Source organism: Lissotriton helveticus, chromosome 3_1 (assembly GCF_964261635.1).
Source record: "Lissotriton helveticus chromosome 3_1, aLisHel1.1, whole genome shotgun sequence".
Classification (NCBI taxonomy): Eukaryota; Metazoa; Chordata; class Amphibia; order Caudata; family Salamandridae; genus Lissotriton; species Lissotriton helveticus.
In genome coordinates, this window is record NC_136061.1 from 1,101,980,997 (window position 1) to 1,101,997,299 (window position 16,303).

At 43.7% G+C, this 16,303-nt stretch overlaps 1 protein-coding gene across 15 annotated transcripts in view; it reads left to right on the top strand.

The window, feature by feature from the left end:
• The window catches only part of BAZ2B (bromodomain adjacent to zinc finger domain 2B), a 1,221,971-nt gene that overhangs the window by 702,365 nt on the left and 503,303 nt on the right, over positions 1 to 16,303 (top strand). For all 15 annotated transcript variants that reach the window (XM_078681689.1, XM_078681691.1, XM_078681692.1 and 12 more), the window contains 2 exons: positions 3,454 to 3,668; positions 6,054 to 6,128. In XM_078681689.1, coding sequence (XP_078537815.1) covers positions 3,454 to 3,668; positions 6,054 to 6,128 — 290 coding nt within the window. The remainder of the gene's footprint in view (positions 1 to 3,453; positions 3,669 to 6,053; positions 6,129 to 16,303) is intronic.

A 16,303-nucleotide genomic window follows, 5' to 3' on the forward strand; every position in this document is an offset into this window, starting at 1 on the left:
TCTGGGAGCCAAGCTTTGGAATGCTCTGCCACTGAACATCCGTTCCTTGGAAAACTTGTCTACCTTCCGGAAGGCCATCAAGACCCACCTGTTCCCCTCTCCATAAGGCCACCTCTATTCCCACTCTTCCCATCATCAGTAGCTTGTCTGTGGTTCCATAGCGCCGGGACGCCTCTTTGCTGGGGCAGCTGTTTTGCGCTTTACCAAACTATATAACATAACATAACATAGTGACCATCACTGGGAAATATTTTGAGATCAAGATAAGCAGCACTTCAGCATCTAGAAGGATTAGAAAAAGTGTAGCTTTAAACCCGTCCCTGGCAACTGAGTTGCATAGAAAGGTAAGAGCTAGGTTGTATAGAGAGTATATAAATGGATAGACTAGTATACCCCCTTGTTGATTGGAGATAGAGAGGTGGGAAAGATTGAATGAGAAAGAAGAAACAAACCAGAGAAGAGTGGTGCTTCAAAACACAATGATTATGCACACGATACAGACTGGAAAATGTGATGGAGGAGAGAAATTATCATTTTAAAGAGTGAGAGTATAATAATTGACCGCTCCTGTACTGTAGTAAAGTGAGGGGAAAACAGTGTCAGTCGAGAGGTAATTATGGCTAACTGTATGAACAACTCCAATATTTTAAATGGCTTTCGCCTCTTTGACTCATGAGCAATAACAGTTTATTGTCTGACGGAATATATATATATGAAAGTCAGTACAGTAAACTGTGAACAGTTTAACACAGTGCTTTTTGAGGTTGAACTTTTATGTTATGTGGTTTAATTTGAATAGACAGGATTATTTGTAAAGCTCATGATACAGTGTATATGTAATGAAATCTTTGAAGCAAAAATAAAATAAAACAAGCATTTGCAATGCAATAGGTCTCGCATTAGGAAAGTTAGAGCTATTGGTATTGTAAATGACAATTTTTTTATTTATGTGTTGGTTTTGAAAATAGCAAAATTAATAGCTTTGTCATTTACAATGCCAATAGTTTTAACTTTTGCAAATGTGACACCTATAGCATTTGTAATGCAATATGTGTTGTATTTACTTGACTTTGATGTATTGATATTACAAATAACAATGGCTTTTATTCCATACTTTCCAAATCACCGTTTTACACAGTGTCCTGCAAAGCCAGCTCAGCCCCTATTGTCAGTGTTGCACAGAATAAGTCACTTTGTTATGCCGTACAGTCACCTCACTGATTGAGTGTGTATGGCTAAGGCTTGTAATTTGCAGGTCACAGGTTCGAAACCCAGGAAAAATGCAGTATTTCACCCATCTGTGTTTATTAAAATGAGCACTGCCGAAATAGGGTGACAGAGAATCCTGTTCTTTGCCAGAAATGGCAACACTAAAGCACCAGTCCCTATGCAAACAAAGTTGGTACTGATTTCTTGACAGGATTAAAAGTGACATTACTGAGGTCATAAGGAACGGTGAATAATGAGCCCATTGCACATATTAGGTTTCAAAATTGAAAGAACATATATGGAGAGAAACCTAATCACTGACGGCTGACAGATTTCTAACTTGCTCGAGCGCTACGTGTAGATCTTTAACAGTCTGGTCTTGGTTCTAAAAACCAACTCATCCTATTAGTAGCACGCACACGCACTTTATCCATGCCCCAAATGAATCCTTTGGTCACAGACTGCTATTAAAATATGGGCACTATCTTACCCACCTTTCCCACCACGTTATTCTTGTAAGGTAAATAAGGAAGCCCATTTCACTATGGCGATGATGTTGGCCTGGTAAAAACATCAGCACGGTTTTACGTAAAGCAACTTCCTCCAACTCCCTTTAGGTTAAACAACAATCACAACCAATACAAGATGGCACCCAAGTTATATATCCCGCAGGTCCCTCTTTTTCGATTTAATTATGCTAATATCCCTCCACGCCACGCCTTCACTTCCCTGCCACGCACCAGTCTCGCGACCGTATTACGCTAATTATGCGTGCCATCGCACTCAGCTGTTTGCATTACGTGCCGTCGCGCGGCACTGTTCCCTGTATTGCCGTTGGGAAAGGCGGAGAGGGTGAACAACAGTGAAGAGAGACTACTCAAGAGACAGGGAAGAGTTCAAGGGGGGCGGGGAGAACGGGGAGAAAAAGAAATAGCGTCAGCTTTGACAATCCGCCTTCATCCTCTGTCCCTGAAAGGCCTCCCCGCCCCGGGACAGTGTTCCCGGAAGCCTCTCCCTCGGCTGGTCGGGCCCAGGTACGTGTGAAAGTCTGGCGCGGTAGAAGAAAGCCGTTATTTGGAAAGTATTACAGTCTAGAGGGGGAGGGGGAATCTTCTGTCGCCATTTTGTTTTTCGTTCGAATAACAACATCGACTGTTCATCTCCCCATAGCACCTTTTGACTCTAACGACTTCAGACTGATTAAATACATGCACAGAGTTTCATTTCACGACCAGTATACAGGTTTTTACCTTTCTGTGCCCCGTCTGCACGTTAATATATGTGCACAATAAAATGGCTTTACAGTTCTTTTGGAAAAGCATTATAGCGCAATATGCAGCTGTAGCGCTTATTTAGCATTTACGGTTTCTGTAAACTAGATATGCGGATAGCACTGCTGTCTATATATTAAACAGATGACCTGTTTTATATTAATGACTAATCAGATTCGCATGTCTGGTCAATGAGTGGAGATGCTACATACATACACGCGGGGTGCAGTCACGGTGACATCCGATTTAATTTTCTTACAGTCCAGTCGTACTAGAGAGTGAACACATCAGATCTTTAAACTGTTTCCTTGTAAAATGAAAAGCGCATATATTACGTTTATTATGCTGGTCTCATACAAATGAAGTTTCCTGACCGCTCCTACCATTCAACAACATATTATAGCTGTAGTCAACTACCGGTCAATTCCTATCCGTTGTGCCTTTTGAAGCGATTGGTGTGTTTTTCAATTGTGCATCATTCCCAAATTATGTTAGATTCTCTCATAGGCGCTGAAAGAAAGTGTGTTTATTTACAGACGCGAATAACGAATATTGGGATGTGAAGATGCGCGGTGGGTGTCAGTGTTGAGCTACATGATTCCTATAGCCTTACTAAACAGGGGGGGAGGGGGCGGCGGCGTGTGTATGCGTGCGTGTCTGTATGTGTGTGGGGGGGCAGCGTGTGTACGTGTGCCTGTGTGGTGTGGGTGTGGGGGCTGGCTGTGTGCGCACGGGAATATGAGGCACGAGAGGGGCACGGCGCCGTGCGCGCCCACGAGGTCAAATCTGCGCTCGTGCACCTCTCGTGTCTACATTCCCAAATACGGGCAGCAATAGGTCTCTGAGCAGACACTGTCTGCTCGACCTAAAAAGCAATTTGGAATGTAACCATGACCATTTGGTATGCTGCTTATTTTCTGTTTAATAGAAAAATAAAATATCAAACATGTTAACCTTAAATATTATTTTATAGGCAAAAACAGCTCTTGGGGAACATTTAATCAACATTGGTATCAACCGAGACAACGTATCAGAAATTTTACAGATATTTATGGAAGCACAATTTGGACAAACTGAACTTACAGAAAGCTTAAAGACCAAAGCTTTTCAGGCACACACTCCATCCGAGAAAGCATCAGTACTTGCCTTCCTTGTTAATGAGTTAGCTTGTAGCAAAAGCGTTGTCAGGTAAGCCATTTGTATTTTATGTGCATTAGTGACCTGGAGTGTTCTTCTGATATGCAGTTGTAACTGAGTCAAATGGATGAATCCACTAACGTGCACTGCCAATGATACAAGATTGGCTATATACTGCATTACATTTTACAACTCTCTAATAAAGTTGATTATCAAAAATGTTTTTTTACAACTCTAGACATTTATGCAGAAGTGGGGTATATTTCAATGGAAATATTAAATAGTCACAAAGCTATGTGTGTGTGTGTGTGTGTATGGCAGTAAAACTCATAGTGAAACTTGTATTGAATGAATGAATGACAAGATTTTGTAAAGCACAGAGATGCTTCAAAGAGTGTCCCACAGCTAGTGACTAACAGCAGAAGGATATTGAACTAGTGCGAATAACCGTTTTTTAAGCTTTTTTATAAAACTAGACTCCGAGGTTAGAGAGCGAAGTTCAAGCAGAAACTGATTTAAAGCCTTCATAGGCAGATAGGAGGAGTGACTACCCCCTCCTTCTGACCTGCCTGATACTAGGAACTAGTACAGCCAAAAATTACTGAGAGGAGCGTAAAGCTCTAGTCGGAGAGTAGTGGCAGGGTCTTGTTGTAAAGAATGATCTTCTTTACAGGTAGCCAGTGCAATGAGCGCAGATGAGTAGCCATGGAGGTCTGACGAGTAAGCCTGAGAATGAGCCGGGTGGCCACATTCTGATCAACCTGAAGTTCAGTAATCATATAATCTCGAAGACCCAAATATTAAACATCAGCATAGTCCAGCCTAGATGTAATAAGACCACTGTCTTCCTAGAAGTCAAAGGAAGAAGAAAAACACATTTCTTTGAAAGCTCAAAGCAGTCCAAAGCGTGTTCCGACCACCACGAACTCCTACGGTTAAGAGGATAGGAGGTTATCAAACCCTACCCCGAGATTTTGTACAAAGGTTGAGGCAGGGCCCTGTCAGGCCAAACATTTGACCACCAATCTGTATGAAAGGCTCCAAACAGAATCTCAGTCTTGCCCATAATACACATCAGGTGACTGGTACAAAGCCTTTAACACTGAAAGGCAGGACTTGAGAAGACAATGATCCTAATAAGGTCCCCTCTCAAAAAGAGAGGAGAACCTGGGTGTCATCAGCATAAGATACCACATTTTAGCCAAAGGATTTCACCAAAACCGAATACAGGGCCAAATAAACATAAAAAATATTTGGACTAAAGGAAGAGCCCTGTGGCACGCCCAATCGGGAGGGGCTTTTACCCCCATGAAAATGGAGCCAACCAGACACATTGACAAAGAATAATTCAATCCAATCAAGAGCTTGACCTCCAACTCCAAGAAGTTTGAGGCGGTGATGCGACATGGTATAGAACACAGCGGAGAGATCAAGTAAGCTCAATGTCACTTTCCTGCCCAGATCAAGGGTTAGTTTATTGCATTCAGAAACTTCAATTTATGCTGTCTCAGTGCTGTTTTGTGGACGAAAGCTAGATTGACTAGGATGAACCATTTTTGTTAGTGTCCAGATAATCCAACAACTGCCTATTTATCAGTTTCTCTTGGATTTTGGAGATCTCTGGAATGAGGGAAATGGGTCTGAAATTCAACAAAACATTACGTTCGGCAGAAGGTTCTTTCAGAAGTGAAACCAGTTAAGACTGCTTCCTACTGGAAGGTACAGTGACAGTTCATATAGAAGAATTAAAAAATCTATTCAGTATAGGATTAACCTCCTCAACCGCCTTAGAATGCAGGAATAAAGGGCAAGGGTCAACTGGCGAACCAGACCTAATTTCCAGAATGGAAGATTCAGACACATTAATAGAAATGAGGTTGAATCGAAGGAGTGAACATTGCCCATAAACCGGTATGTCTCGTGGGATCTTCAAAGTTGGCTAATACCGGACACAAAAACAAATTACATTTTATCCCCAAAGAACTCTGATCCCCAACTTGTTATACTTAAGACAAACTCTAGTATTGTAGTGCTGCGCCAGAGAGACTGACAAAGTAGATCACATCAACAATACATTTACTCAGATGCTTTATGGCAGGTGGGTGGCATTTACAAATCACAGTAGTAAAGAGTAACTGGTATTAAATATTAATACAGTAAAAAAATGACATTGAACTGCATCTTCCACTGTGTATTTTTTGTAATCTGAGTAAAATATTCTGAAGTGTCAATGTGATAGTCAATGGAGTTGTCTGCTCTTTTCCAGGTGAATTTTATTTTTACATTTTTACATTTAGTTCCTCATTCTGCTTCTAGATAAATTAAATATTGAAGCAGGTCAGCAAAATTTCTTGCAACTGCCACCTATCAAAAGCATCACTGCTCTTGGCCTATTGCGCTCAAAATAATGCATAGTTCTTCTTTCCTCTCATACAGTGAGATTGATAAGAGCATTGATCATTTGTCAAACCTGAGGAGAGATAAATGGATGGTTGAAGGCAAACTCCGCAAGTAAGATTTGTTCCTTTCTCATGTTGAGCCTATAGACATTTGTATGCAGTTGCCATGGTTTAATGTCGTACACTATTGAATTGCTTCCTAACGGTCTACATATTTTGTGGTACAGGGCAGTTATAAATCTCTTAAATACTTTGTTAACCTTCTTGTCTTTGGTTACCTCATATGAATGCTGTAGATTATACTGAATGATTTTCTCCTTCTGTTGCTAGAGCCTCCCGTTACCCAATTCTGTGAAGCAGTTTTCACTATCCCCTTCAGCACTGTGAAAATACTCTTTCATTTCATGTTGTTTGTGTTGCATATCCTACAAATCCTCCCTCCCCAATGATAGCTGATACACAGTATTTGCTACTGTGATTTCCGTTATTTGCCCTTTCCTCTCCGCTGTTGCAGGTCCTCTATTGACTTCTTTTTGTGTGATGCTCATCTTCCTCCAACCTATATTTTTTGTAGGTAAAATAAGTTTGTACCCCAGAAATCTCAGCTCTCTATTTGTATGATGCGGAGTACGCATACCACTGGTTACGATGCTATGGCATAAAGCTGTGGTAAAAGTGGGTTCCTCTCTGTATATGATATAGGAGTAGTTATAGCACCATTTACACAAATGTGGGCCAGTATATAAGAGGCGAGTCAGCTTCAGAAATGTATCGCCCACTCCAGCCTTGCGAACATAAAATCTCATTCAACCGAGTCAAATGCTTTCTTAGAATCCAAACAACTGCTAAAACATTAACATCTATATCAGTTTTCGAAACTGCCTGAGAATTCTGAGAAAGTATGCTGTGGATCAGACCCACACTGCTCTGGCAGAATTGGGAAACCACCATTACAACTTGATTATAACCATGCATGCCATTAGCACACATTTTTACAACGAATCATTTGACACGAATATGCCTTTACCACACATGCCCTTACTATGAAATCGACTAAGCACGTTAAAATCATTTTCATTGTAAAGAATATATGTTATAACGTGTTGTACACTCAGGGCCCAGGAAACGGAGGCTGCGGCAGGGGCGGTTTTAGGGCTTGACCGGGGAAAGGGGGCTATGGCAAGTGGCAGTTTTAGAGCTCAGGGCCAGGAAAAGGAGCAGGGGGTGATTTTAGGGATCAGGGCCAAGAAAAGTGGGCTGTGGCAGGAGCCGGTTTTAGGGCTCTGGGCCAGAAAAAAACGTTTTAAGGTGCTCAGGGGACAGTGAAGGAACTAGCAAGTGACCAACTGGCTTAGTGGTGGAGGTTAGGGACCACCCCCATGGCCGACTGGAAGCACCGTCCCGGCTTACTGCCGCCCTACGGAGAGTTTCGACTCTGCCCATCGTGGAATGAGCTTGTAAACAGGACCCTACATTATGCCACCAGGCAAGGGGCTGTGGTAGGGGCCAGGAGCATGTGTGCACCAACTGTGAACAGGTAGAATGGAACAGTGGTAGAATAGCACCAACTTTGCAGCACAAAGACCATTACCTGTGCTAGGTGTTGGAAACTCCTGGAATGCAGCTGGAGATACAAGGCCTGAGGCTTGAGCCGAGGCGGAGGCTGCACTGGAGTGCTATCCACCCACTCTGCTTTTGGCAAGGACACCAGCACTTGAGTGGAGGAGCAATGTCCTTGATCTGGAGCGTGGCACTATAGTGGAAATGATGCCTGGATGCTGAGGAATTCCTTTCATGGTACTTACGGCCAGCTTGCAGAGGGTTTTGGCCGACTCCGCCCATCGCAGTATCGGCCTGCAAGCGGGATACTGTGACATGCCACCACATTGGAGGATTTGGAGGGAGAAAGTGTGGGCAGACCCACCGCAGCAGCAGCCCCTCCCCTGTTGTGACCTCCTACAGAGCTGCGAAACGGACACATGCACCATCCTACTGGCTGAGGGGCATACACTACTGGGGCCTATCACACTTGATTGTGTGTGCTTGTTTATCATTTTACTACGCATGTATGTTACCAAACATGCCCTTACAACGAAACATTTGCAGTAAAGGCATGCACGGTAAAGCCATATGCGTTGTAACAATGTTAGTTGCAATGCATGCATGGTAATGATGCATTCATTGTATTGACAGCAAACTAAAGGCTTCTTTGTCTTCTAGATAGCCCTTGATATTTGGTTCTGATGGATTTGTACGTGAAGTGTAGACTTGCATGTAATATTGCTTAAAACATTCAGCAATAAAGACTTCTTCAGAACATTTGGGACGCAATATGGTTGCCAAGGACTTATCAGAGCTCTCCCCGTATACTCTAGTCCACCACATATTTACCCACATGCCTAACCTTCCTAACCGCATTGGAAGTTTCCCAGTTTTGTGTGCATCGCCCTGAAGGTGTTGTTCATTTTTAAGCACATAAGCTTTTTTGGTATCAAATATCTCCCTTTCAAGCTGTGATAGGCCATGACACCCAGACTTCAAGACACCAGCATGTTTCGCTATACTTATTCTGCAAGACTTTGAGACTTTTACTCAAGGTCTCTTCTCTGAGCTGCTCAGTGAGACCCAATGGAAAGTGAAGATTGAAAGAGTGCACAGAGTGGGCCCCATTATGCTTGGCGAAAATTGCCATCTTAGAGATGTGCTGGTCAAGCTGCACTCCTTTAAGGTGAAAGAGCAATTCTTCAAGCCGCACAAAGGTCCAATGAGGTCTCCTTCCAGGTAATGTCCTGCTTTATTTCCCAGGACATTTGTAGAAAGCTGACTCTGTGCACACTTTACCTCATTTATACTATACCAAAATGAGGTAAAGTGTGCACAGAGTCCAGTAGAACCCCAAAGGTAGGCAGAGGTAAAAGTAGATAGCACCTTACTCTCTATTTGTGGTAGAATGGGCGAGCAGTAAGGCTTGATCAGAGGGTAGTGTTAAGCGTTTGTTGTACACACTCAATCAGCAAATGATGTCTCGCACTTTAAGACTGAACTCAGACCAATTTTGGTTGTATAAAATATTAGGTTATTTTATTTCTAGAACCAAGCCAAGCCTGGCACAGGTAAGTGAAATAAATGCTTTGCAAAATCTTTTTTATTTTTTATTTTTTTATTTTTTTATTTTTTCCTCATTCTGCAATAGAGTGTATCTGAAATTGTCAGGGACCCGCTTCTCAGCTGTCCGGACCTTCACCACCCTTGGTGCTGGGGAGTCTCACTATGTGTACTTACGAAGTCGGGTCCCCTTACATTCATGACACTTTCAATACTTTTATTCCGAAGTGGGGGAGCTGACCACCTTGGCCACTCTCACAAGCATCATGCTTGTGTACATATTGCCATTGCATAATCATTGGAAATGAGTAGGGCTTAGCATGTCAGTATGTTCAATCTCCCAATTAGCTTGCAAACTGTGAGTCCTCCCAGATCTCCCAATAGTTGTATTTCCTACTGGGTTTCCCTTTCCTATCCCACTTATTTACTCTGTTTATGGAAGCCACCCATTCTAAGTGCGTAGGGGAAACCGGTCTTATCCACTTAATGCAGAGTTCCCTTCGCGCAAGCAAAGTCAACATAAACAACAAGTTCTCTTCTTTCCTTGTTAAGGGTGTTACTCCCTCTAGCCGGCAGACCCCAAAAATAACAAGATCCATACTTACTATGAGTGATCTTCTCAGTACAGCTTCTAGGATTTTACTCACTTCCTGCCAGAAACCACCAAGCTGGGGGCACTGCCAGAACATGTGCCCATCGTCCGCCCTTGGTAGGCCACATTTGGAACAGGATTTCGTGTTACTGCCACTGAATTTGGATAGACGCTTTGGCGTCCAGTAGGCTCTGTGGGAAGTAAATAGGTGATTTCTCCTTAGAGTAGCAGATTTCACAATGGACCAACATTTGCTCATAGATACTTGCCACAAATGTTGAAGGTCCAACGATGGTAGATCTTTTCCCCAGGTATTCTCCGGAATCGACAGGTCCTCCTCCTTGGCTCCAATCAGTGCCCAATACCATAATGCAATTTCTTTTCTCTTTGGGGAATTCTGCAACATTGAAGCTTCTAGGATTTTATTTCCACTGCACTTCTCCTTCAGAGTTTTTGCCCAACCAGAAAGTTGATAAAACTTGAATTTTGAAAGGGATGCATTTGTGCTTGTACATAGAGACTCCCAATCTATTAGAGTGTTCTTAACCAATACTTGGCCCCATACTTCATAACCTGATGATTTTAGTGGTTTTGCCAAACTGTCTTTAAGACACTCCGGGGTTCCTGGAGAGTCCCATATAGGTGCAAACTCACTATAATAAGGAATATCCAGAGTACTCCTGATCCGATACCACAGTTTCGCAGCTGATTCCAAAGTCTTCAATTTTATTTTTTTGAAGTACTTCGGGTGACCGAATTTGTACAAATAGTGGCCAATATTATTGGTCGTTGCTTTAAGATGACCCGGGTACAGATCTTCTTTACCTAAGAGAACCCTAATATGCTTAAATTGAAAGGCTCTATAGTATTCAACTAGGTCGGGACTAGCAATTCCTCCTTCCAGTTTTTTTCTCCGTAATTTACTCCATGCAATGCAAGGGCTTTTAAATGCCCAAATGAAACTTGACAGTTCACCCTGTATTTTCTTTAGAGTTTCTCTATTAAATTCTAGAGGGATGGCACTAAATATAAATGTGAATTTCGGGAGGATGGCCATTTTAATTCGGTTAGATCTACCTAAAAATGTTAGAGGAAGACCTCCCCATGCCTTCAGTAGTTTTCTTACTTCCGCTGTTATCCTGTCTAGGTTTATCTTTGCTATTTTATCTAAGTTTTTGGTCAACTCTATCCCCAAATATCTGATTTTCTCCCTGGTGTAGTTGCTATTCACTTGGGAATTCCAACTCATAATCTCTGTTTTTAATTGATTAGTTTGATAGCCGGATATCCTACCAAAGTCGTTTAGAGTGTCCTCAATCGCTTTAATGGATCCTGCATAATTATCCGTGAAAATCATCAGGTCGTCTGCATACAAAGCTATTTTCTTTTCCCATCCATTATATTTGAACGAGGTTATTTCCGAATTAGATCTTAGCCTGTGTGCCAGTGGCTCGATGTATAAGTTAAACAATAGGGGCGACAGGGGACACCCCTGTCTAGTCCCCCTCTTTATATCTATATTCTTTGTTAAGCTCCCATTTATTAGAACCCTGGCTTTTGGTGATCGGTACAATTCTTTAACAGCTTCCTGGAAGTTTTCGCCCAACTTATATTTCTCTAGCGTTGCATTTAGGAAACCCCAGTTTACTCTGTCAAACGCTATAGCCGCGTCTAGCGTTATTATTGTTAGGGGAATTTTCTCGCTTATCGCTATATCTATCCTCTTAAGTGCTGCGCCTATACCAACGGCCGACGGCACCACTACCTCGGGAGTGCTGCCGTCGGCCGTTGGACGTTCCAACTGCACCTGCGCAATGGAACGTTCAGCACTGAAGCTGGACGTTCCAAAGCAGCTAAGGTGCTATAGACCCAATAAGCTCGTGAGTCAGGTCCTGCAAGTGCCTGCCTCCTACAAACCCTTTCTGATCTTCTTTTATCAGCTTACCTGCTATTTTACCGAGCCTTTTTGATAAAATTTGTGTAAAGATCTTATAATCACTATTTAAAAGGCTTATGGGGCGATAGGATTCACATCTTGCTGGATTTTTACCCGGCTTTAGCAAGATACTTATCGTGGCGTCATTCCACGAATCCGGAAGTTTCCCTTTCTCTAGATAGATTTTGTTTAGCAAGTTTGTGATGGGGGGGATAGGACCTCACTAATTTTAATGTAGAGTTCATTTGGTAGGGCATCCGGGCCTGCTGCTTTACCCCTCTTCAAGCCTCTCATCACCTCTTCTACCTCCTCCTTTGCAATTGGGGCGTTTAATTCGTCTTGTTCCTGGTTCGATAACACTGGTAAAGCCAGGGTTTCTAAGTACTTATCTAAATCTTCACTTAATGGGGCTGTGTCCTCGGTATATAACAGGGAGAAGAAGTCTACGAATTCTTTTCTTATTACTTCTTCTTCAGAACAAATATCTGAACCGTCCTGCGGTAAGATATTGAGTATCTTGTTTCTACTGGCATCTGTTTTTATTTTCCACGCCAGCAGCTTGCTGCACCCCTCCCCGTATTCATAATGCGCCAACTTGCTTGCCTCCCATTTCTCCCTTACCCTACTCTCTAACTCCCCTGTTAGCAGTTCTTCTTGCCTCCCCCTGTCCTCTTCCAACTTCTTTATTGTTTCAGGATCAGCCTCGGCCACTATAAGTAAGTCTAAGTTTTTGATGTTAGTTTCCAGCCTTCCTATCTCTTGTTTTGATCTTTTGTTTTTGTATGCAGACAAACTGAGTATCTTCCCTCTTATAACCGCCTTATATGCATCCACCATGACCTGTGGGGATACGCCCTCCTTATTATTCTCAAAGTACTCTAACGACTCTATTTTGAGACTCAATATTCTGTGGGTCATTAAAAATGGTACGATCCACTGTCCATCTAACTGCCGGCTGTTGAATGTTCAACTGAGATTTTAATAGCACGGCAGAATGGTCCGATAATGTGGCTGGCAAATGCTCGATTTTATAAATTTGATCCACTAATATTTTGTCTGTCAACAGGAAGTCAATTCTGGATTTTATTCCCAGTCTTTTATTTTTGAAGGTAAAAGGATGTTTTTTATCCCCTTTCTCCCTCCAAATGTCCACCAAACCTAGATCTCTTTTATAGATTCCCAACCACTCCCGCATTTTTGGGAGATTAACCTGTTTCATGGGCGGAAAACGGTCTACCTTAGGGTCTGGAATCAGATTAAAATCCCCCCCCTACGATCACCGGGGATGTATATGATAAAAGATGGGTATACAAGTTCTGTAAGGGGGAGGAATCATCGGAATTGGGACCATAATAACCCGCTATTGTCTACGAGGTATCGTAGATTCTTATCCTGGTGATTGCCCACCTACCCTTTTTGTCAAGTTCAGTCTTTTCAATTTTTACTTTTAGGGTTTTTTTGAAGAGTATCGCTATCCCCTTAACCACACATTCCTGATCTGTACATACATAGCAATCCACCCAATTTAGTTTTTTTATGATATCCTCCCACTCCATCTTCAACAAGTGTGTTTCCTGTAAGATAATGATCTCGCAATCTGCCACCCTTAGGTATTCAAAAATTCTACGCCTTCTACTTGGGAGTCTTAGCCCGTTTACATTCCAAGATAGTATGTTAACATTTTTCCCCATCATTTCCTCTTTCTTTCACATACACATTTTCCATGTCCTCCCCTAGCCTAGGCTTTGCAGGCCCTGATAACTCGTTTTCTGCTTTTTGAGGATTTTTTTCCATTTTTTCCCTAGTTTGCTTTGCAAAATCTTATGCAATGTTTTACAATTGAATGGGAGTTCAAATGCAATATATTGAAATACAGTTAAATCAATATGTTGAAATTACTGTTCGGATTACTTTTCAGTTACTTTTCAGATTACTTTCTAAGTTACTTTTTCTACTCAGTGTGATATGCCTAGATATCACCCTGGGACATGTCCTAGAGAAAAGGTAAGTCCAATCAGTTTTGCACAGTTTTAGTTTTTTAGGTTCTCATACAAATCAACTTCACACTTAAAACATTTTTCAAGTAAAAGCAGTCATAATATTCCTATGGAGAGAAATGAAGTTATCGGTTAACAGGTAAGTACTTTGTCTTTGGAGTTGTGTTTCTGGGGTTAGAACAAGGGTTCCCCCAGGGTCAAGGATGCACTCTCGTAGCACCCTCAGCGGCACTAGGGCGGCCGGGTGCAGAGTGCCGAGGCCCTGTGTTATCCAGTGGGGGATTGGGGGCCTCCGGTTGGTGACTGCTCACGAGCAGGCCACAAGGTTGTGGGAGCAAAGCTCCTGGGGTTTAGCTCCGGGCAAAGGGAGTCAGTTTTAGCACTCAAAGCACACCTGCAGCGGCGCTTGGGCCGCTGGTTGCAGGGTGTTGATTTGGTGTTGGGTGCCCTGTTGATTTCAATGGTGATTCTCCGGTTTCAACAAAGGCAGCAAGCTCAGGGATGTAGATCTTCTGGAGGTGACCACAGGTTGAAGAGGTAAGTTGGGAATGCTGGGACAACGTCGGTTGGGCCACCCAGGGCCGTGGTACTTCAGTTGCAGGGATGTCTTTAGGCATCGGGTTCTCTTACCAACCCTGGTCACTGGGGGGGGGGGGGGGGGGGGGAGTTCCTCCAGAAAGAGGCTGCAGGCTTCGCTGGGAGATTCTAGGCAGGTCAGAGATCATCAGTTCTCAGGTCAGGATCGCCGGGGAGCTCGCCTCGTGGTGTTGGGCCACTCGAGCTCTGGCCATGGGCGTCGGGTGCAGAGTGGTGCAATCTCACGGATTTGGCCGGAGCCAGAGTCTGTGGGTGAGCAAATCCAGTGCTCATGGTAGACCGTATTTTCTGTGGAAGGCAGGGCAGGCCCTCAGGTTTCTTGGGGTTGCTGGATGCAGGAAACACCAAGATTTTACTACTGCAGGTTCAAGGTGGGGCCAGGCCGGTAGGGCTAGGACAAAGTCAGTGGGTGTCCTCCTCTTCTTAGCTTTGGCACGGCTCTTTGGTCCTTCTTCTTTTCTTCTTGATCGGTTCTTGCCTGAGGAGGTAAGGTTCAATTGTGGCCTTAAATACTAGATTTAGGGGCGTTACTGGTAGGTAAAGGGTGGGACCAATGGGTCCTTTCCTTGGGGTGCGTACACCCTTATTATGCCACCCTCCAGTGGGAGGGGGGGCATATGCCTCACTCTGGTTGGCTGGGTCCCCCCATCTGCAAGATGGGGGGACTGAGAGTTGTGCTTCACCTCGCCTCTCCCACCTGAGGGGTGGGGTTGGCAAAGGTGGGCAGACCTCCCCTCCTCATTTGGTTTTCCCCCTGATTCTCCCACCCAAAGTGGAGGTCAGAACCGGTGGGGGCCAGTTGCTGGAAGCAGCAGAGGGCCAGGGGAAGCTCACAAAGGTGGCAAGCCTTTGAAGCTTCCACTTCGTAGACCCCCCCCATCCTGGAGGAGGGGGCTTGGCACCTCGTCCCAGGATGTGCATTGTTTCAGACCCCCGAGAGCAGCAGGCTCTTGACTAAGGGGTCCAGAAACATGTCTGCTGGTGGCAGCTGGTAAGCAGCCACTCAGCCTTGACACTAGTGTTAGGTCTTTTTTCAGGGGCATCTCTAAGATGCCCTCTGTGTGCATTTTTTCATTAAATCCCACAGTGTCATCAGTGTGGGTTTAATGTGCTTAGAAGTTTGATACCAAACTTCCCAGTTTTCAGTAAAGCCATTCTGGTACTATGGAGTTCCTAATGAGAAACTCCCAGCACCTTATACTCTTAAAGGCATTACTGCACTTACTATGTGTAAGAATTGACTTAGACACTGTAGGGGTACAGGGCTCCTACACCTGTACCCTCACCACTGGTATAGTGCACCCAGCTAGAGGGGTGGTTGACTTATGCCAGGGCAGTGGGTTGCAGGCATGGCACACAGGGATGTGTCAAGACTTGGGTTACCACTGCCGGTGAATAATGTCCCCAGGATGTACTCATGAAACATTTTCAATAAAGTTTGAACAACTGTTCTTGAATTCTTTTTGTTGCGTTTATTCAAATGTTTTTCTCTTCAACAATGATTATATTCATCATATAACTGAAATAATGCACCCACTGCATTTTGGGCCGTGCCCTTCTTCAGGGGACTTAATTTCTGTGAATGGTAAACATACAGCGTCAATTTTGCAATTTTAGTGCCGATACCATTATTTTGTTATGTTTTAAAGGTTCACTGTTCAATTTTCTCCGCCATTGGGTTCGGATGCACTTTGACAATCCTCCATCTTCCGGACCGAAGTTTTCCAAATTTCTAAGGCCAAAAACCTTATACTTGCGACGGTATTGTTTCCGCTCGGTATCCCTCGACTCGACAACCCTTTCCATCTATCCCTGGTAGTCTACGTAGGCCGTTGGGCCTTTTCGATGCCACATGGGCCTCCCGCCGATGGAAAGGACCCCGTTTAAAAGATGCCCACAATGTCGATCCAAGTTTCCCCATAGCGCTAAGCATACATAGTGCCTATCTCCGGAGCACAACGAAGAAAACTCTCCAGCTTGTGCTCAGTTCCGGTCGAAGAAAACTATCCGGAACCGAAGGGCTGCTCGACAAGAGATGCAGCGACAGGCACCAGAACCGG